The sequence below is a fragment of the Myxocyprinus asiaticus genome, chromosome 21 (assembly GCF_019703515.2).
Source record: "Myxocyprinus asiaticus isolate MX2 ecotype Aquarium Trade chromosome 21, UBuf_Myxa_2, whole genome shotgun sequence".
Taxonomy (NCBI): Eukaryota; Metazoa; Chordata; class Actinopteri; order Cypriniformes; family Catostomidae; genus Myxocyprinus; species Myxocyprinus asiaticus.
The window spans coordinates 19,178,637-19,199,523 of record NC_059364.1 but is presented as its reverse complement, the minus strand read 5'-3'; the positions used below and the strand labels follow the sequence as shown (position 1 = coordinate 19,199,523).

The 20,887-nt window shown below is 38.3% G+C and overlaps 3 protein-coding genes across 3 annotated transcripts; 2 read left to right on the top strand and 1 right to left on the bottom strand.

Moving 5' to 3' along the window:
* Positions 1-2,415: 2,415 nt before the first annotated feature.
* Positions 2,416-8,344, bottom strand: rgra (retinal G protein coupled receptor a). The gene is made up of 7 exons (XM_051647571.1): positions 7,948-8,344; positions 7,282-7,438; positions 5,944-6,065; positions 5,315-5,468; positions 4,313-4,430; positions 3,541-3,654; positions 2,416-3,343 (listed from the first exon to the last, which is right to left on the bottom strand). Exons 1-7 carry the CDS (start codon positions 8,024-8,026, stop codon positions 3,200-3,202), a joined length of 888 nt encoding a protein of 295 aa, XP_051503531.1. The 5' UTR covers positions 8,027-8,344; the 3' UTR covers positions 2,416-3,199.
* A 2,825-nt stretch (positions 8,345-11,169) lies between these two features.
* lrit1a (leucine-rich repeat, immunoglobulin-like and transmembrane domains 1a) lies at positions 11,170-14,868 on the top strand. Its single transcript, XM_051647552.1, has 4 exons — positions 11,170-11,574; positions 12,051-12,511; positions 12,665-12,970; positions 13,155-14,868. Exons 1-4 carry the CDS (start codon positions 11,453-11,455, stop codon positions 14,195-14,197), a joined length of 1,932 nt encoding a protein of 643 aa, XP_051503512.1. The 5' UTR covers positions 11,170-11,452; the 3' UTR covers positions 14,198-14,868.
* A 181-nt stretch (positions 14,869-15,049) lies between these two features.
* Positions 15,050-19,314, top strand: lrit2 (leucine-rich repeat, immunoglobulin-like and transmembrane domains 2). The gene is made up of 3 exons (XM_051647555.1): positions 15,050-15,213; positions 15,442-16,217; positions 17,546-19,314. Exons 1-3 carry the CDS (start codon positions 15,107-15,109, stop codon positions 18,346-18,348), a joined length of 1,686 nt encoding a protein of 561 aa, XP_051503515.1. The 5' UTR covers positions 15,050-15,106; the 3' UTR covers positions 18,349-19,314.
* The last annotated feature ends 1,573 nt before the right edge of the window (positions 19,315-20,887 follow it).

The following is a 20,887-nucleotide window of genomic DNA, read 5'->3' as shown; positions in this document are numbered from 1 at the left end:
TTTGGGTACAGATAATTGTGTATTTTTATATTAAACCTTTATTATTATTATTATTATTATTATTATTATTATTATTATTATTGTATAAGCATTTACAAAATGCCAGTGATTACATGGTGTTCCAGTGTTTGTTACAGGCTAATACTCTAAAACTACTCTGAAAGCAAAGATGAATTACTTTTTATTATTATTGTGTTGTTGTCATCATCAGAAAAGTAATAACAGAAGTTGTAGTATTAGTAGTATTGCTACTAATGTAGTATGTTGTCTTACTGACTATTTTTGTCTTATTTTCCTGTAAAATATCTAAACATCCTTAAAACAAGAAAAAATACATGCAGCAGAATGGGATAAGATATTAAGTGTTGTTTTCAGAGAAATCTAGCAAAATGTTGGGGTGTTAATGCTTGAAACAAGAAAAAAATATTTCAAGTTTTTTTCTTACTCCACTGGCAAATATTTTTTTCTTGTTATAAACATAAATGCTACTTATTTTTGTTAATTTTCTCTGTCAGTAAATGTATCTTATTTTAAGAATGTTTAGATATGACTGGAAAAAAAGACAAAAGACAAAACAAATGACAAAAATACTCAGTAAGAGAGAGAAATATATATATTAGACCATTTCAAGAATGTAAACAAAACAAAGGAACTAGAACAGTCCAAACGTATTTCTGGATCCTTTCAACAAAATCTCTTTTGTAAGGTAAGTCAGTCCAGACGGCGGCCATCATTGGAACGCTCTTGGGCAGTGTGGGCAGCTATTTTTCTATGTAAACAAGCGTCATGAAAGTGCAGCTCCTATCTACTTGAATGGTAAAAGATCAAATCTCCAAAACGGTTGGTCAAGATTACGATAAAAGAACATATTTCAAATAAGAAGTAAAATCTGACAACACTGTGTGGCGGGGTGAGCAAGAGACGGACACAGTGGGTGTGGCTTCAGGCCTCAGAGAGGCATTTATTTAAAATGTCCAAACAAAGGGGAATCTGGGGCCTTCGTGGTGGAAAGGGCTATGTGAAGGAAGAGTAGTGAAGACAGGGGAAGTTCCAGGTGATAATGGGCGGGATCCCGGTGTCCACGACGTGCTCCCCTCCTTAGTCCTAGGCGTATGGGATGGTGGCTTCACTCGAGCGGCCCGGCTTCCCTGGGTCTCGGCACTTCAGGGGAATGGCATCCTGGCCCGTCGACCGCGACGCATGCTCCAATCCTGACGTCGCATGTAACTCGCGCCGGGGTTCTGGGGTGCAGGTCGGGCGACGCAGCTAACTCGCACCGGACCCTCCCTGCTCTGTTTCTGGACCTGCTAAGACACCAGCAGGTAGAGACCAGTCTCCCGATGAGAGGTGTGCTTGGTGTTTAAAGGCAACGGTGATGAGGCTCTTCACTGGGTTCAGGTGAGCCCCGTCACGTGCCGCCAAATGGAAAAAACGGATCCAACAGCAGATCCACGGGAGGGGCGTGTCGTTCCGTCACAACTGGTATAATAAATTTTGTCTCTAAATCAGATTATGCTAAAAAATGCAATGTGCATGTGCGTTCTCGCATTGATTGACAGGCGATTTCTGTATCTAAAAGGTGATTGGCTATTTTACCTGTAAGTTGGAACTTCCTTTCTACATCCGTTGACTGTTGGCTGCCGTTGGACGTTCCAATTTCTCTCATTCATTTTAATAGAAGTGGCCTGTCTCTGCTAAACAGTCTCTGTTCTGACACGCAGGAAATGTTAGTGGAACAATGATGTCACATGACATCACCAACGAACAGTCCCTGAAATGGTCTATATATAATATAATATAATTATTATTATTAGTAGTAGTATTATTAGTATTTTTTTGTTGTTGCAGTGTACACATTTTTCTGGTTACCTTTCTAGTTCCAAATATTTGATTAACTGGCTGTACTGCATTTCATTAGATCAGAACTTTGTTTAAGCTACATTTCATGTGCTTTTGTGAGTATGTGTTCTCCAGTTAACAAGTAAAAAGTTTTTTTTTTCTTCTAATAACACATTTGAAACTGTTCAAGTCATAAAATATTATATGTAGTTATAATATTTCTGATTCACTATAACAAATTAAACTGTGCAGTTTGTTACTTTAAGGAGCTATTTATACCTCACCTGACCCTTAAGAAATACTTTTGTTGACAAGATGTTGTTAGGTTGATTCTGCCATTAAGTAATATTTTTTTAATACAACCAGTTAATTAATGTTACCACATGAATCACAATTTCAGATTACCTTTTTTTTTATTATTTTTTTTTTAACCATGCACAAAATACATCTGATTGATTTGACATTAATTTATTATTTTTCAGATATCAGTATGATTCAAAATGTAGAAATGGAGAGAGAATTTTCAGTAGGAAAACAAGATCACCATTCTGAGAAAATTTCCAATTGCAGAGTGTCTTTTTTTTTTTTTTTTTTTTTTTTACTAATCTTGTGCTCTGGGGAATGTGTTTTCATGAAAACCACTGTTGTTACTGGGATTAGAAAATGCTGCTTGCCTAATTCTGTCCTTTAAGCTTGATGTAGACCTTATTTCAAAGTGCGTAATTTTCCCCTTTGGAAAATAAAGTACACTTCATATATTTTCTGGGTGCGTCAAACTGTACATTCTGGATAACACGAGTTATTAACATAGTAGTAGATGTAAAAGTACTGCGCAATTTAAGATATCAGTCATTTCTGTTTATTTCAGTGGTGTCACGACTTTTTGGGTGATGTGACATTTTTAAAGGTAGTTCTGATCTACAGTATTACAGTACTTGAAATTATAATATCTTTGAACAGTTTACCAGCAACCTTATACGTTAAAAAATAGGTTATACTGTATGATTACGATTCGATTCAACAGGATATATGGAATCCGCTTAACCCTTTTGAATGATGGCAACAGATTCTATTCTTACAAGTCTGTTGAGATGATATGGGAAAACATTGGTCCCTGTTCATTCAAATCTCCATTAGGAGCAGTTTATGTGCTTTGTTAAAATGTCAGTATATGCATTTTATTACTCTCTGAAACCTTCTATATTAAATATAACAGACCAAAATACCACAAAAACAGACTCAACATTCCTATGTCACACAAATATACAGCAAGGATGACATAAGCAAACAAAGCCAATAAGCACTGGTCATACCTGTTAGAAACAACCAAGACATTAACTGTGATTATGGAATGGTTAGTTTATTTGGACTTGTTATCAATAGCGGGAGTCTCTATCTTTTGCCCAGTGAGCAACTGCCAGATTCCTCCTCTATAGTTCTCATTTCCAAGGGCGTAAACAAAGACATTAAAAGTAGGTGATGTCTTGGCCAAAATGGGAGCCATCTGAAAAGAAAACATGAAAATGCTCTGCTTCATTTTACGCATAAATTGTTAAAGAAATAGTTTCACAGAAATGTTATTTAAGTTATTTAGCCATCATTTCATGATGTGTTTTGTAACTACAAGTTCTAGTGCACTGTTTAGAATTGACTTAGTATTTAGTGTGTCTGCTATGCTTTTAAACAGAGTGACTTCCTCACCATTCTTAGCTTAGGAGAGACAAGGGTAGCATTTTCCACAGCAGCATAGAAAGCCAGGACACCATAGGGGCCCCAGCAGAGCAACATGGTCTTCAGAGGTGTGCTACAGTTGAACTGCACATAGAGAGTATGCAAAAGCAGCTTTAGTCAGGAAGCTTGCATATGTAGGATTTCTAAGTCACATGCTGCAGATTTAACTTCGATGTAATGAAGTCTTATACACTCTATAGTTCTGATGAGCAACCGTGTTAAAAATTAACATAAAACACAAAAATAACTATTTGTATTGAGTGTAGTAGCAAGTACTCATGTGATTAGCTCAAATGGGCATGAAGGCTCTACAAAGAAATAATGAAATGACCTACATACTGTTTACTATGTTTACAGAATAGAATAGAGTTTAGCAGAACAATTCTCTTTATACAACTGAACAAACTAATGTGCCACAATTACAGCGATAGTGCACAACCAGTCAGTTATTCCAATAGTCATCTCCGATGTATCTTACAAGCAAACTGTCTGTAAGGATACCATTTTAGTATTCATTTGTATGTGATAATATTTAGTGTTATGTAATAGTTCTGTCCTGGAGAAGGGTTCACTTGCTGTTGCAGAGATGCCTTTGTGCTCCCAGGCAAATCGCCTCTTTGCCCTACCCAGTCACCATGAGTAATGGTCTTATGCAACATGAGGGGAAAAGTATACTTGGTTCTTTCTATGCACCCTTTGGTCTCACATGTCAAATTCTAATAATGTGTAGAGGATACTTTACCTTGGCCTGTCCGGTCTTCTTGAATTTCTTATCAATGGACTGGTAGGAAGACAGCACAACAAACACTTGAATGCCCATGTTGAAGATGGACATGGGGATCAAGTAAGACACATAGTTCCTGAGTAAAAGAACAGACGATATAACATAACTGGCCTTCAGGGGTCTCATTTCATAGCAAACAGATTTACGAAATGTAAATGAACCTCACAGCGTGTGACCTCCCTATGACCCTAATACCCCAACCCTTGTGCAAATAATGTTAGATGCTGACTGCACCCCAGTGCAAATAGTGGCAGATACTATTTGCATCCCTAATTAAATAATAACAGTATAGTGGCATCACTACAGCATGTTTGTTGTTTATTTACAGATCCACCGACACACTACAACAACCCCTACCCCTAAACTTAACCCTAACCTTCCTTTGCAAACATTAACCATGTGTTTACTACAGTAACCATAGTATCACCATGATATTTTGTACGAAAATCATAGTAACCACAACATTAAACATGGTTACTATATAAACACCATATTACTGTAGTAACACCATTGTTAATTGCATCAAATCTGAGGTTTCTGCCAAAAAACTTGGTTACTACAATATTACTTCAGTAAAACTATATTTATATAATTTTTTGTTATTATTATTATAAGTAGTATTAAAGAAAATATTAAGAGAAGAGTCAGGAAACAGAATGGGGAAATGAGTGCGACAAACGCGGGATCGAACCCAGGTCGAAAAGGCAGTCTCACCTACGTTACACGCCATACCACTAAAGCGACTCTCTTTGCAGTTTGTTGAAAACTTCTGTTTCCAATAGACTACTGGGGTGCAAATAGCCATGCTGGCAGGTGTTTTTTTACACCTGGGTGCAAATAGTCACTCTGTACTGTATATGGATCAAAGCAATGTTGTGTATGTTACAACATTAACTGTAGACCAATTACACAAATCTACATGACATAAATCTTGAGTGTGCTAGTCAATTGTGATCTTACCTGTCTCCCTTGCTGTAGTCCAGTGTGCAGCAGGTCCTCAAGGGCTCGTAATCATACTCTCCCCAACCAACCAGAGGCATGGCAGACCAGAAGGCAGTGAAGAGCCAGATGAAAATAACCAGGGTGATGGCACTGCTCCACTGCAACTTTGTCCCTAATGATACCAAGGTGATCACAAGTGATACTGTGTTGTAAATTGTTTTGTTTGATAACCCTGAAATGTTTACATTTGTTTCTGCAGATGATGAATTAATAACAATACATTATATTTAATATAATAATAATAATATAAAACATTTCTGCAAAACTTCAGGCTTTAATTAATTTAGCTCAGGTCTGAGTGTCAAATTACAATACAATATATTTACTCGCTATAAAATGCTGACCTGATTTGCGTGATGCCGTAATAATTTAAAATTTCAACCATTCACTGAGGGTCTATGAAAAGAAATTGACTTGGTAAAGCCTATGTCCACTGTAGTGCCTTTGAATAGGAACTTCAGCGGGTGGTCTTTACAATGTGGGTGGGCTGAACTAAAACAAAGGCTGTCAAATTTCATCCTAAGCCTACTGAAGTGGTAGTATGGTGAGACGGTGTAGCACTAAGGGTCTCTGATGCTTTTACTTACTGGTGCAGTACTGGTGGTATCTGTCCCAAGCAATGGCTGCAATAAAGTGGATGCTGGCAAGAGCTGTCACAAAGCCCTGGAAGCCATGGGTTTGGCATCCATCTGATCCATAAGGCCAGTATCTAAGTGTTTAAAAAGATCAAGTATTAAAGACGATTAAACTTACACGGTTGATCTTTTAGCATTGCTTATACTGTACATATGATAAGGCATATATATTTTCTCAAAGTATCAGCTTATGTATATGCATTATAACATTGTAACCAAGGCTGTTTTTACCATAGAGGGGATATGCCCCCCTCCCCCCATATTAAAGGGATAGTTCACCCAAAAAATGAAAATTCTCTAATCATTTACTCACCCTCATGCCATCCCAGATGTGTATGACCTTCTTTCTTCTTCTGAACACAAATGAAGATTTTTTAAAGAATATCTCAGCTCTGTTGGTTCTCAAAATGCAAGTGAATGGTACCAATATTTTGAAGCTCCAAAAAGAACATAAAGGCAGCATAAAAGTCATCCATACGACTCCAGTAGTTAAATCTTTATCTTCAGAAGGTATATGATAGGTGCGGGTGATAAAAAGATCAATATTTAAGTCCTTTTTTACTTTAAATTCTCCTCTTTGCCCAGTAGGTGGCGATATGCATGAAGAATGTGAATCGTCAAAAACTAAAGAAGAAGATTGTGAAAGTGGAGATTGGTAGTAAAAAAGGACTTAAATATTGATCTGTTTCTCACCCACACTCATCTTATCGCTTCTGAAGATTTAGATTTAACCGCTGGAGTCGTATGGATTACTTTTATGCTGCCTTTATGTGCTTTTGGAGCTTCAAAATTTTGGTACCCATTCACTTGCATTGTGAGAACCTACAGAGCTGAGATATTCTTTTAAAATTCTTTAGAATACACATCTGGGATGGCATGAGGTTGATTAAAAGATAAGATTTTCATGTTTGGGTGAACTATCCCTTTAAGATTAGTGATTTTTATTTTTATTTTATTTTATTTATTTTTTTAGGACAGATTCCTTATCATTTACGTTTCATCCACACAATCTTGAATATCTCCTCCTTGCTTGTACTAGTTAATATGTAAACCAATGTTACTACTGACAGTATTAGCCTCACAGTGTCTTCTGATTATTTAGTCACACTGCTGTGTAATTACATTAGACATTTCATCACCGAGGCAAATCCTGCAATCCTTTGCAATTTAATTCACGTCGTAATTATGAAAATGAGAGAGTACTTAAGAGTCTTATTACACCATAGTAACACACCATTGCCTCTAGGGTTCAGTCAACAACATCAACACAAAAAACGTGCTCTGGCTCACCTTAAAAAGCTTGAGAAGGCAGCAACAGCGGCGTTCATAGAAATGCCCATATCTGCCATGGCCAGACTGAACACAAGAAAATTACTCGGGGTCCGTAATTCTCTTATTTTGAGAAAAGCAACAACGGTGACAGCATTCAGGAAGAACCCGAGGAGACCTTTTAGAGGACATAGAAAAATGGGTGAACATTCAGAGCGCCTTGCTTCAAAAGACTCTGTGACAGCACAGTTAGGGGCCGTTCTCACCGAATTCGTTTTTGTGTCCGTCCGCGATGTTTTAATTGATTCATGTAAACATACGCTAGACGGACGTCTTTGACAGCTGTTCAGCGTCTCGTGCAGGAGCGCTTTTCTCTGCTTTATTCGTGGCGCGAGGCGGTGTTAGGTGTGAACGCCCCCTTACGCAACAATAATATAGGCTACTGTATATTTCAGCGGCAGTCATCAGATTGAAAATGAAATTACCGCTATGTTATTTAGCCACAACTGCAGGGCTATGAACGGTTATTATTTCCAGCGTGCAGAGAGCATCCTATATATATATATATATATATATATATATATATATATATATATATATATATATATATATATATATACACACACAGTACATTTCCAGAAAGTAATAAGCGATCCTCTTTTTAACCTGAACACCAATGACTCTTACCCTCCACGAGCAGACAAGATCCGAGGGAGAATACATCGAAGTCGGAGAATCCCTCCGGTAATGGATAAGACGTCACCATTTTGACCTCAAACTGTGCAGAAATCACAGTCCACTATTCAGTCCGCTCGCTCTGGATGTGCCTCAGTGTGTTCAAACGAAGCCTTCTTTTAAAGGAGCATTTCACGTGAAAAAGCATGAACGTAATTATGTAAAGCCCTTTCCCTTTGCTTCAATCCGCACAAGAATGTCTTAATGAACGTAACAGCTCCTACAATTGCCTCCTAATACGTATTTACACAAAGCGACAGTAAAGCGCTCATTCAGTTACACAACAAACCTTTGTGTGACGGACGCTCGAGCGCTCTGATAATAAGACCAGGGTGGATGAGAACCAGCCCAGCATGTGCCAATCAAATGAGTTTTTTCTCACGTCGCTGCACAACAGGTGTTGTTGAACTGTCACTCTTGACATAAACAGAGATTGTAGGCTACACTTGATGGTTTCCTTCCGGATAAGTACAGTTCTTTTACAATGACTTTTAAAACACATTTTATACAGCACACACACAAACATGAAAGCAGATCTAGGAAGATTTGAACATAACATGACTAACTTTTGTGTATACAATTCATTAGCCTACTACAGCCTGACAACTGTCAAATCTCTTCTGATTAATGTAATAAAAATGATAAAAACCTGCAATTTTAAGTTTGCCTGGAACTCTTCAGCCAACACACTGTCATTGTCCATATAGTAAATCTTTACACACAGTAGAGAAGGAAAATGGCAATGACTTCACAAAAGACCATAAGTGTAAAACGTTCTCTTTCCCTGGATAAAATAATTATTCTAAGATATACATTTGGGGTCACTCTGCACATTCCTCCACAATTACTGTAGAACAAACCTGTGCATACTATACATCCTATGAATACTTTGTACAGACCATGGGCAATTTGAATTCCTCTCTATTAAAAGCCTCTTTGTTTCCAGATTGCATTATTCATATTCATATTATTCATTGAGTGGAAACCCAGTAATAAACACGTTAGTAACACTGACTGATACACTAACCTACATATTTGCTACTGACAATTTACAGTCATAAATGATTAATTACGAAGTGCTGTGTAATGCCACATAAAATATATCCTCCTCTTTTAAAGTGAACATATAAAGTGGCAAAATCCCGATTCAAGGCTTACCATACCATACAAGGACCAAACAAGACCCATATTGTTCAGTCAAGTCTGTCAGCCTCAGATTATGAGATTGTGAAAGCCAGGAAATATTATTTAAATGTTAAAGAAAATGAAAAGTCATATGACACTGAAAAAACAAACATCTTATTTAGGTTTGTAAAAGAAAATGCATTCCACTAAAGTTTACATTTGTCCACATATACGAGTTAGAAATAGTTTATTTAAATTGTCATATAAGATCTGTGTAAAGCCGTATGATCTCAGCAGATCACCCTAAATGCATTGGCTACTAAAAGTTTGGGCTTCTTGGACTACTTTTGACAAAGGCATTAGAAAATCAATCACACAGAATATGTTTCCTCCCTAAACTGACCTGCATTTTCAGAGGGCATATTGCATCAAGACAGAAAGAAAAAGGGATAGTGAAAAGAAATGAAAATATATCAAATTAAGTAAATAACCCTTTTCTTGTATTTGAAAGATAAATGGTCTTTAAAATGCCTGTCCTGTTATATCATTCATACAGCTTGAACTAGACCTCTCTAAGCTGTGATTTTCACACATTATGAGCTATACATCACAAGTTCTTTCCCATACAGGTCCTCTATTCAATAACCTGTGAAAGACGCTTTGGTTTTGCCATTGCAAATAAGATTAACTGCTGCCTGCCTTGAACTGTTTTAACAAAAGAAGACATAGTATCGAACTATATTACTCAAGTAGGCTGTATTCACTGCAGTTGTAGCTTTTCTGCATTCTATGCAATAAGTACACACTCTTTATAACTGTGTTATTTGCAAATAAGATCTAAGATCTAGAAGAATAATGAAAAGTTTATGCATAAACTTAATGCCTATACTGTAATCCATATGACTCCAGTGGTTAAATCCATGTCTTCAGAACTGATATGATAAGTGTGGGTGAGAAACAGATCAATATTTAAGTCCTTTTTACTATAAATTCTCCTCCCTGACCAGTAGGTGGCGATATGTACAAAGAATGCAAATGGAGATTTATAGTAAAAAGTACTTAAATATTGATCTGTTTCTCACCCACACTTATCATATAGCTTTTGAAGATATAGATTTAATCACTGGAGCCTCATGGATTATTTTTATGCTGCCTTTATATGCTTTTTGGACCTTCAAAGTTCTGGCCACCATTCAGTTGCATTATATGCTTTTGGAGCTTCAAAATTTTGGTACCCATTCACTTGCATTGTAAGAACCTACAGAGCTGAGATATTCTTTTAAAATTCTTTAGAATACACATCTGGGATGGCATGAGGGTGAGTAAAAGATAAAATTTTCATTTTTTGGGTGAACTATCCGTTTAAGATTAGTGATTTTTTTTTTTTACGCATAAAATGTGGACAGAGCTGTGATATATCCGTTTAAGCTTATGGCACTGTTGGGAAATTCTTAGTTTTACTTTTAAAACTTGGCACTTAGTCAGAACAAATGACCCAGTGCCAGGGTTCAACCCATGTTGTGTTTACAACCCAACGTAAAAAAATTCTGGGAAGAATGAAAAGTGGGCCAAGCCAAGGGTTACAGGAAAAAAATTTCAATAAACAAAATCTTACACATTGCCAAACAAAACACATGCAAACTTTAATTTCAGTACTGGAATATGATTTCAAAACAGTACTTAATAAACATATTTCCTGTGCTTTTCTTGTTTATTGCATTGAGGTCAATGTATTTTGTTTTAGTTTTAAAAGCCTGTTTCTGTCTAGTAAGAATAGTTGTATTTATAAACCCAGCAGAACAAGAAGCTCAAGATCAAACGGTCTGTGGCCTAAAAGGATTACAAGGAAAATATGTTAAAAAAAAATCCTGTTGGATACGCCACTGAACAAAAGCCGTTTTCAAAGTTAAACATCCTTAGTCTGAGAGACAACTCTCACACTGATGATTCAATGGTCAAAATTACTCTATTATACCAAATGTAATAATTTAATAATCAACCATGGAAAAACCCCTATCAATAGACCACTATTATGAATACTGGGGGGGGGACATGTCCCCCTCAATGTCTATGGTGGTTACCACCCTGGCTTAATCTCTGTGTAGCCTATCAGATTCCAAAATGCATACGCATCTAAATGAAAATAACGTGCGTCCTTTTGCTAATCCCTGTCTATCCTTTTTATCTGCTGGACTCATAGCAGTCAGATCAGATCACTATGGGACATCAGAGCAGAGGGACCATGACATGATGACGATTATTCCATGATTGCAAGTGGATGGTGCTTCATTAAAAGTATAATCTGCGGTGTGTCGTTAACACTTGTGGCGAAATGTCTCTCACTGTTTTTTTGGGTCTCCTATTGGCTGCAAGTGGATTTTCGTTTGTCCGGAGCTCCTGTCCTTCTCAATGCAGCTGCTTTTATCATAACCTGAGTGATGGATCAAGAGCCAGGTGCAGGTTTACGTTACAAATTTGAGTGTACTGTATTTATATTTAACACACTGCACTTTTCTACTTGTGAAAAGTGATGCACGGTTGATTTTCGATTTTGAGCATTCCACCTCACCCATTTATAGAATGTATTTTGCACACTAATATTTTGGTATTTATTTGAGTGTTAAAAGAAAGTTTTTTATATATCGATAAATGATGAGAACACTTTGGGATTTTCAAGTAGTGCATAAAAACTGCATCATCAAATCAGATCACTTGCATTTTTTTTTTTCCATTGCACAATGTGTTTCTGTTTTGACAAAATTAAAGGCTGTTGGCCAAAATGTTGTTGATTATTTTATGTGTGGTTTGTTTTGTGCTTTTTCATATGCATTTCTAACGTCACTTAGAGACTGCTGTTTAAGAGATTCATGTCCAATGCGCATGCTTTTAAATCCGTGATTATCATTCTTGTTTCTAATGCGTTTTTGTAGGAGCGTGATTTGCAATGACCCGGAGATTTCCCTGGTGCCCGCCACGTTCCCAGAGGACACCTCCAAACTTCGAATTGAAAAGACTGCCATTAAGAGGATACCGAGCGAGGCTTTTAGCTACCTCTCCAATTTAGAATTCCTTTGGATGTCTTTTAACATTTTATCCTCACTCAACTCGGACAGTTTCCGTGGCTTGTACAGTTTAGAGGAACTAAGGCTAGATGGAAATTTGCTCACTTTGTTTCCGTGGGAATCGCTCATGGACATGCCCAGTCTAAGGCTTCTCGATATACACAATAACCAGCTCTCCTCAGTGCCCTCTGAGGCAGCTCTCTGTATGAAAAATTTAACCTACCTGGATCTGTCCAGCAATAATTTGCTTACTGTGCCATCGGATGTTCTTAGTACTTGGTTGACAGTTAAACCCATCCAGGGAGCAGAAAGTTCAAAAATGATTGTTGGTAAGTGAGTATCCCCCCCCAAGCCTTCACTTGTGTTCTTAAAAAATATATTAAATACATTTGAAAACCTGGTACATAATAGTCTAAAATGTAAATACACATTAGCAATCCTTTAGAATGCTTCTAAAGACCTTATCATTTCTTTTGCCCTAGGCCTCCATGACAACCCTTGGTTATGCGATTGTCGACTATATGACCTGGTCCAGTTCCAAAAGTCTCCCAGTCTGTCAGTGGCCTTCATTGACACAAGGCTCAGATGTGCTGATCCAGAGAGCCTGTCTGGAGTTCTGTTTAGTGATGCTGAGCTCAGACGCTGCCAGGGACCTCGGGTCCACACTGCTGTAGCCCGTGTGAGGAGTGCGGTTGGCAACAATGTCCTGCTGCGCTGCGGAACCATTGGGGTCCCCATTCCAGAGCTGGCCTGGAGAAGGGCAGATGGGAAGCCATTGAATGGGACAGGTGAGTCAGCACAATGGCGGCAGCAGTTAAGCAATATTAACCAGAAGTGCTAATGCACTGTGATTACACAGAGAGCTGGCGCAGACACAGCAATGAACTGTGATTACACAATACTAATTACTGCATGCATTTTGGCTGAGTGAGCAAATGGACTCAAGTGTTCTCTGTTTTTTTCCTTTTGCAGTTAAACAGGAGAATTCAAAAGAGGGAATAGTGTGGTCTATTCTAAGTGTGCCTGCAGTGTCCTATCGTGACACGGGAAAATACATCTGCAAAGCCACAAATTACGCAGGAAGTGCAGAGGCTGTCATTTCTTTGATCATCAGCGATTCGCCCAAAGTTGAGAATCCGACTGTGAATCCAAAAGCCAAAGTTAAGGCCAAGAAGCCAAACCCTATCGTCAAGGCAGCCTATAAAGAAAAGCTTGTTGCTACATATATTTCCCCAACACCCAACACTGCGCTACCGCCTGGTGCCACTGTGAGTTACACAGGCCCATATCCAGGCATGGAGAGTGACAATGTTGCTAACAGTAGGTCAGATACACAAACAACAAGTCCTGATGGGTTCCTGGAGACCAATCTGAGCAACCTCGCTGCCAACACATCTTCACTTCAGCAAGATCCCAACAGGGTTGTCCGCTCTGTGAAAGTGATCGGCGATACAGACTACACGGTGTGTCTTAACTGGAGAGCCCCAACTGCGAAGAACACTACTGCATTCAGCGTCCTCTATGCTGTTTTCGGGGAGAGGGATATGCGCAGAATTAATGTCAGTCCTGGCAACAACAGAATCGTCATCGAGGGGCTGGTTCCAAAAACCAAATACATTGCCTGTGTGTGCGTCAAGGGCCTGATCCCCAAAAAGGAGCAGTGTGTAATCTTCTCAACAGATGCAGCAGCGAGCGCTAATGGAACCCAAAAGCTCATTAATGTAGTAGTAATCACGGTGGCCTGTGTGATAGCCGTGCCCCTCACTGTGATTGTGTGCTGCGGCGCACTTAAGAGGAAAATTCAGAAGTTTCTGGGCAAGAAGTCCAAAGACATTCAAGACTCATACGTGACATTTGAGACTCTGTCCCCCAACACAAAGGCCAAAGGCTTGGAGGGCGAATACCTCACCAGACTGAATGCAGAAGAGTCCAACAGACTGCTGTCAGCCAGGTCCAGCCTAGACTCGGAGTCAACAGCCAAGATTGAGGGACAGCCAAACGAATACTTCTGCTGACAATATCCCTCAGCCACAGTTCCACCACGCAGCCTGAGTATCCAGGCTCAGCCACAGTACCTGAGTGTACATAATCTGTACCAGCAGTACGTGACTGGCCATCCATAAAGCAACTTGAGGATACTTGCATAAGTAATAAAGCGCACAACTAAAAATTCCTTAGCAATATTGCTCTTTGTTACCTTGCTATTGGACTTGGTTTTATAAACTAAGCCATTTGGCTGGTGGTGGGGTTGTGGCTGAGCAATCCCAGGAACACACACACATGAACTTTGACTCCTTCAGATACTGCTAGAAGGAACTGATTAAAAGGGAAATGTTCATATCAATCACTGTATATTTGTGTATATGAATAAAATGTACAAATATGTAATAATACTATTGTAATAGCATAACTGTTATGGTTTGCTTTGATTTGTTAAGTTAATTAATGATTGATTTCCACATAGTTGTTGATCTTACAAATACTCTTGCAATAATCCATCTAGACAAACACTAAAATAAAAATTAAGAAAAATTATGAAAATCCATTGGGATTTCCATATGCAGCAACATTTTAATTATTATGTACAGTAGCCTATTTGGCATTATTTCTGTTGACCATGTGAAACTTGTGCCACCTTAACCATTAAACGCTTTTTATTATGTACCATAATAAGCTTTCTTAATAGTCACCCATTTCTGCTCCAAATTAAAAATTTTAAGCTCATTCAAAATGACTTGAACTGTTTGTTTTTTTTTTTTAGTTTAAACTACACTTTCAAATGTTTTGTCAATGGGAGCATCAAACCTACAATCAGTCTCTCACAAATTAGGTCAAGGATTACTGTTAATAGGCTTTACTCTACTGTACCTGCAGTCATGTTGTGTGAAGACTCAGAGCGGATGTGATTTTTTTTACAAGAGACTATGGGTGCCTCAGTTATATTTCGTTTTATTTTGTTCTTTCTTTTATTAGGTTATATTAGCTTAGAGTGTTTTCCAGGATGCTCCTGTGTGACTGACCATTATGGGAGGTTAGTTCGAGCTCTTTTATTACACAGACATGAGCAGTGTCATTAGGTTAAGATGGTTGTTGTTGAACTGAGAAGGGTAGCAATGTGAAAATTATAGTCTGTAGATGGATGAAAACATCTATTAGATAGTGAATAAATCTACATAGAAGCATTACCTAAGCACTTGCAGATATTGTAAACAAACAGTCGAACATCAACGTATTTGAAAGTACTTAATATTTGTTCTAGGTCACTCACATGTATGGAAACAGCATTATCAGCGATTCCTGAGGAAATACCGGGAGATTTGACCAAAATCCGAATAGAGAAATCACAGCTCAGCGAACTACCGAAATCAGCATTTTCCCGCGTCAAATCATTAAAGAATCTCTGGCTGAATTTCAATGACATAGCCATCATTAATATCAAAAGTTTGGAAGGTCTGGGGAACTTGACGGAGCTCAGGTTACAGGGTAACAAACTGCGTTCAGTACCATGGACGGCGTTTGAGGAGACACCTAACCTCAAGATTCTGGACTTGAAGCACAACCGCATAGACGCCCTCCCTGAATACGCGCTCAAGTTTTTACCAGGTCTGACCTATTTAGATCTGTCCTCTAATCAACTTTCAGTCATTTCTAAAGATGTCTTCTTGAATTGGCCTCTCTACCAAACAGAAAAAAAAAGTGAAAAAGCGGCAACGACCAACGTTGTTTTGGCACTTCACGACAACCCCTGGCTTTGCGACTGTCGCCTTGGAGGCTTCGTTGAGTTTGTCGAAACGTTGAGTCCTCCGTTCATTCTCATGAACTCATATTTGACATGCTCTGGCCCAGAATTCAGGGCGGGAAAATATTTCCATGAGGTCGATTTGAAGGCGTGTGTGAAACCAGTGGTCAGCGCTCCAGCAACCAACATTACCGTGCCGTTGGGTGGGAACGTCACTCTGACATGCTTTGTGACGGCCAGACCTGAACCTGCTATTCGCTGGATATATGGTCTTAAGATACTAAGAGGATTTCGTGGTAAGATTTATTTAGGTGAAAACATACATTAACATGCGTTTATCTTCGTGTAAATATGCCTACTGTAAATGTCTCTTTTAGTTCACCCAAAAATGAAAATTCTGTTATCATTTACTACTGACTTTCTTTCATGAAACGCAAAGGGACATGTCAGGCAGAATGTTAGGGACTGACAGTTTGTCACCATTCACTTTAATTCATTGTATAGAAATAAAAAGATACAATGAAAGTGAATGACTGAGGTTTACATTCTGAATAATACCTCTTTTTTTTTTTTTTGTTTTTTTTTGCACGAAACAAAATACAAATTTTAAGAAAAGTAAAAAAAAAAAAAAAAAAAAAAAAAAAAAGAATGGGGCCGATCCATAAACGTAAAAAAAAAAAAAAAAAAAAAATACACATTGTTTCTTAAGTATAGTAAACAATATGTGTGTTAAAATGATTACAGTTTGATAAAATCTTTTTTTTTTAACCTTTTCTGTATAAAGTTATATCCAATTTTATAAATTCGTTGAGGAACGCTGTAAACCCTAAAAATAAAACGACCTTAAAAACAACAATTTAAACAACTTTACAGCTCAAATAATACACAAGTTTTAATAGAAGGTTTAATGTAAGTGCTTTTATAAAAAGGATAAGCTTCACATTTCCATCTGTAAACCCTCCAGAATTGGCCCCATTCACTTCCATTGTAAGTGCCTGTAACCTTTTGCTTTTATTTTTTAAAGAAAAGGAGAGACAAGTCAAAATAATTTTTTGTGGTAATCAGCATTATGCCACAAATGCTGTCGATTGAGCTTAACTTGCATTGAACCCAGTATATTCCTTAAACATTTTTCTGATTTCAGTGTTTCAAATGAAAACACATATTGTGCAGAACTCTTGCATAAGCAGTATTACTTTATGTTATGTGTTTATGTTATGTCTTCTGTCTGTCCAGAATTGACTGACTTTTCTAAAATGTCAGTCAATGTCAATGAAAAGTGAGATCATAAACATTTAAGCATTGAATTGTTCAATATAAAAGATTGTTAAAATGATTGTTGAAACAAGGGCCTATGGTACTCTTTAGAACCAGAAGGCCGGCTCTATTTATAGGATTGTACAATTCAGTAGCGGTTCTAGCTTGTATGGTGCCTTGGGCGAAACCCGCTTCAACATGCCCCCAAAGTTGTTGATGGTGGGGGGGTGTCTGTGTGGGTGCCTCGTGCCGCCCTGGGCAACTGCCCATGTCGCTCATGCCTAAATCCGCCACTGGTACAATTGAAACTGTTAAGATTATACCTGTGACAGTTTCTTCTGAACTGTTCTATGTATTATATCTTCAGAGATTCAGAGCCGTGTGGATGAAGACACGATAAGGTCTCAGCTGGTCATTCCTTCTTTTCATCCGGCTGACCGAGGCCTATACACCTGCAATGCAAATAATTTCATTGGTAATTCCTCCATCAACATTCAACTGGATGTGAATTCTCCAGATGGCTCGATGTCGCTTTCCTTAGGCCTTCCTGCTGACACCGCAGAGGAAAACATTTACATTGACATCCGTATAGCCAAGCAGACAATCTATGGAATCACAATTGAATGGCACGCCGTGGCAGAGAATCCAGCAGAAACCTGGTTTACTATCCACTTTGGACGCTATGACATGCCCAAGAAGGAAACGATTTATATTGGGCCAGGTATTAACACCTACTCTATCACAGACCTGCAACCAGCTACTAAGTATGAAATCTGCGTGACCCTAAAGAACCAGGCTCCTCGGAATGGCCAGTGCATTGTGTTTGTGACAGGCAGTGATTTCAATGAGATGGAAGAGAGAGAAAAGCTCATTCATATTGTGGTCATTGTGCTTGCCATGGTGCTTGCTGTGCCAGCGGGAATGTACGCCTGCACCACTGACACCAAGTTCAACTGCCTTGAATGTTGCATGGAGATGTGGAGAAACAGGAGAGATACAGAGCACTCACACATGCCTGATGAGAGGCAGGGCACTTTTGACAGTCTCCAAGCTGCCAGTGATGAGGGCCTCTGCAAGGAGTCCAGCAAGGAGAAGAAGGCAAGACGAAGGTCTGCTGATAAGATACAGAAAACTAAGAATGATTGCCGAACAACAGCTGAGCTTTACTGATGCCACACTAAGTCACTACTGACTAAGTGACATCTATACTGTAGCCTGATTAACACCCATGAAAGGACTCAGCCAGGCCTCCATTTTAATTACATTATAGAGATAATTCAAGAGGAGATCACATCATAGTAAATTTAATGTATTAATTAAGAAGGCTGCAACAATCACCAGAGGTGAGCAGGTCTGAACTTGGAATTTTACAATCGAACATTTTTTTCATAAAATAATTGGTGGAAACCAATTGAAACTTGCAAACACAATAACTTTGAGCATTAAAACACAGAGCTCAACACTTCAATAGACTAATTATAATCAGAAGGCAAGAATATAGGAGTATTTCAGTGTCATTCTCTTTGTATACTATTAAATTGTAGATAAGGCTGAGTATTGATACAGATTTCCTGATTCAATTTTATTCCGATTTACAAGCTCTTGATTCGATTAGATTCCAATTTCGATTCTGAATCATATGGGTATATTTCAGTTATAATGTCCATTTTGCTTAAATATGAAATTCTCTCTCATTTGATGCTGTTAATTATACAAGGGACCTTCTTACTAGATACATCATGAAAATATACATTTTACAAATAGTATTTTTTTCATTAGTTTTTCATCATTTTTGTAACATTTTAGCTTTTAAATAATGTACAAATCCATGTATTCCATCAATAAATGTGATGTCTTGAAATTGCATATTTAATGTTGCATAGATATATTTGATTACATGTTGTTTACATGCATAATTTGTACTATTTACAAGTATTTACATTGATTTGTAGAACACATGCTCAAACAGTACCATACTTTCTCTTCAAGAATACCAGCAGTTCAGTGAGCCTCATAGGAGTGTTTTGTTTGGGCGCCCATTTACGAGAGTGTCTAATGGCTTCTTTAATGCATTTTTCTTTTTTTGTTGTTTTTGATACACAACTTACTGTAAACAACATAAAGGATATTAAAAGAGACAATATTCAATGACAAATGGGTTGCATGGATCTTTGGGCACACACTACACAGAACGAGTCAAACAAAACATTTACTTTCATTTACTGAAAAGATCTCGGTTCTGAATTTCATCGCCAATATTCAACTCAATCCCTGGTGAGTGAAATCTGAATATTTACCAGCCAGTGGCTTATCACAGACATTTTTAGTCGTATAGCTTGAAATTTAGTCGAATATGCAAAGTTATTTATATCTTGGGATTTTAGATTATTAGACCGTCAAATGAAGACCACGATGCAGCCGTAATTGTTGACTTTATAGACCTTAATCATCTCAATTCACTTTAAAGCAGCAACTAGTAAAGGTTTTTCTCATGGGTGGTGGGGGTATGATATCTCTATTCTAAGTGAAAGTGAGTTATTTTAGGTTGAAAAGCATTTGTTTGATTGTTAAATGCTTTGGCATGCTTTATTATTTAAGGGTTTTATGCACACAATACGAATGTACGGGTATGAAAGCAGATTAGGATTTTTGATGCCTGTTCCATACCATGTGAATCCAACAGCAGACTGAATACTGAATGATTGGCATAGGACTGATATTCTGTACATTTACATTCAAAGACATGCAGATGGATGACAACTGGCCTCAGTTTGAGTTCCACCTTCACCATTAGAAGAGTTGCTTATTATGGGGAATACATTTTATGGAGATTGTCTGATGTTAATGAATCCCCTTCTAAATACAGTATAACAGTTATTAAATATATAAACTCAGCAAAAAAAGAAACGTCCTCTCACTTTCAACTGCTTTTATTTTCAGCAAACTTAACGTGTAAATATTTGTATGAACATAAAAAGATTCAACAACTAAGACATAAACTGAACAAGTTTCAAAGACATGTGTCTAACAGAAATGGAATAATGTGTCCCTGAACAAATGGGTTGTGGGGGGATATATACTTTTACTTAATCAAAAGTAACAGTCAGTATCTGGTGTGGCCACCTGCTGCATTAAGTACTGCACTGCATCTCCTCCTCATGGACTGCACCAGATTTGCCAGTTCTTGCTGTGAGATGTTACCCCACTCTTCCACCAAGGCACTTGCAAGTTGACGGACATTTCTGGGGGTAATGGCCCTAGCCCTCACCCTCCGATCCAACAGGTCCCAGACGTGCTCAATGGGATTGAGATCCGGGCTCTTCGCTGGCCATGGCAGAACACTGACATTCCTGTCTTGCAGGAAATCACACGCAGAACGAGCAGTATGGCTGGTGGCATTGTCATGCTGGAGGGTCATGTCAGGATGAGCCTGCAGGAAGGGTACCACATGAGGGAGGAGGATGTCTTCCCTGTAACGCACAGCGTTGAGTTTGCCTGCAATGACAACAAGCTCAGACAGATGATGCTGTGACTCACTGCCCTAGACCATGACGGACCCTCCACCTCCAAATCGATCCCGCTCCAGAGTACAGGCCTCAGTGTAACACTCATTCCTTTAACAATGAATGCGAGTCCGAACATCACCCCTGGTGAGACAAAACCATGACTCGTCAGTGAAGAACACTTTTTGCCAGTCCTGTCTGGTTCA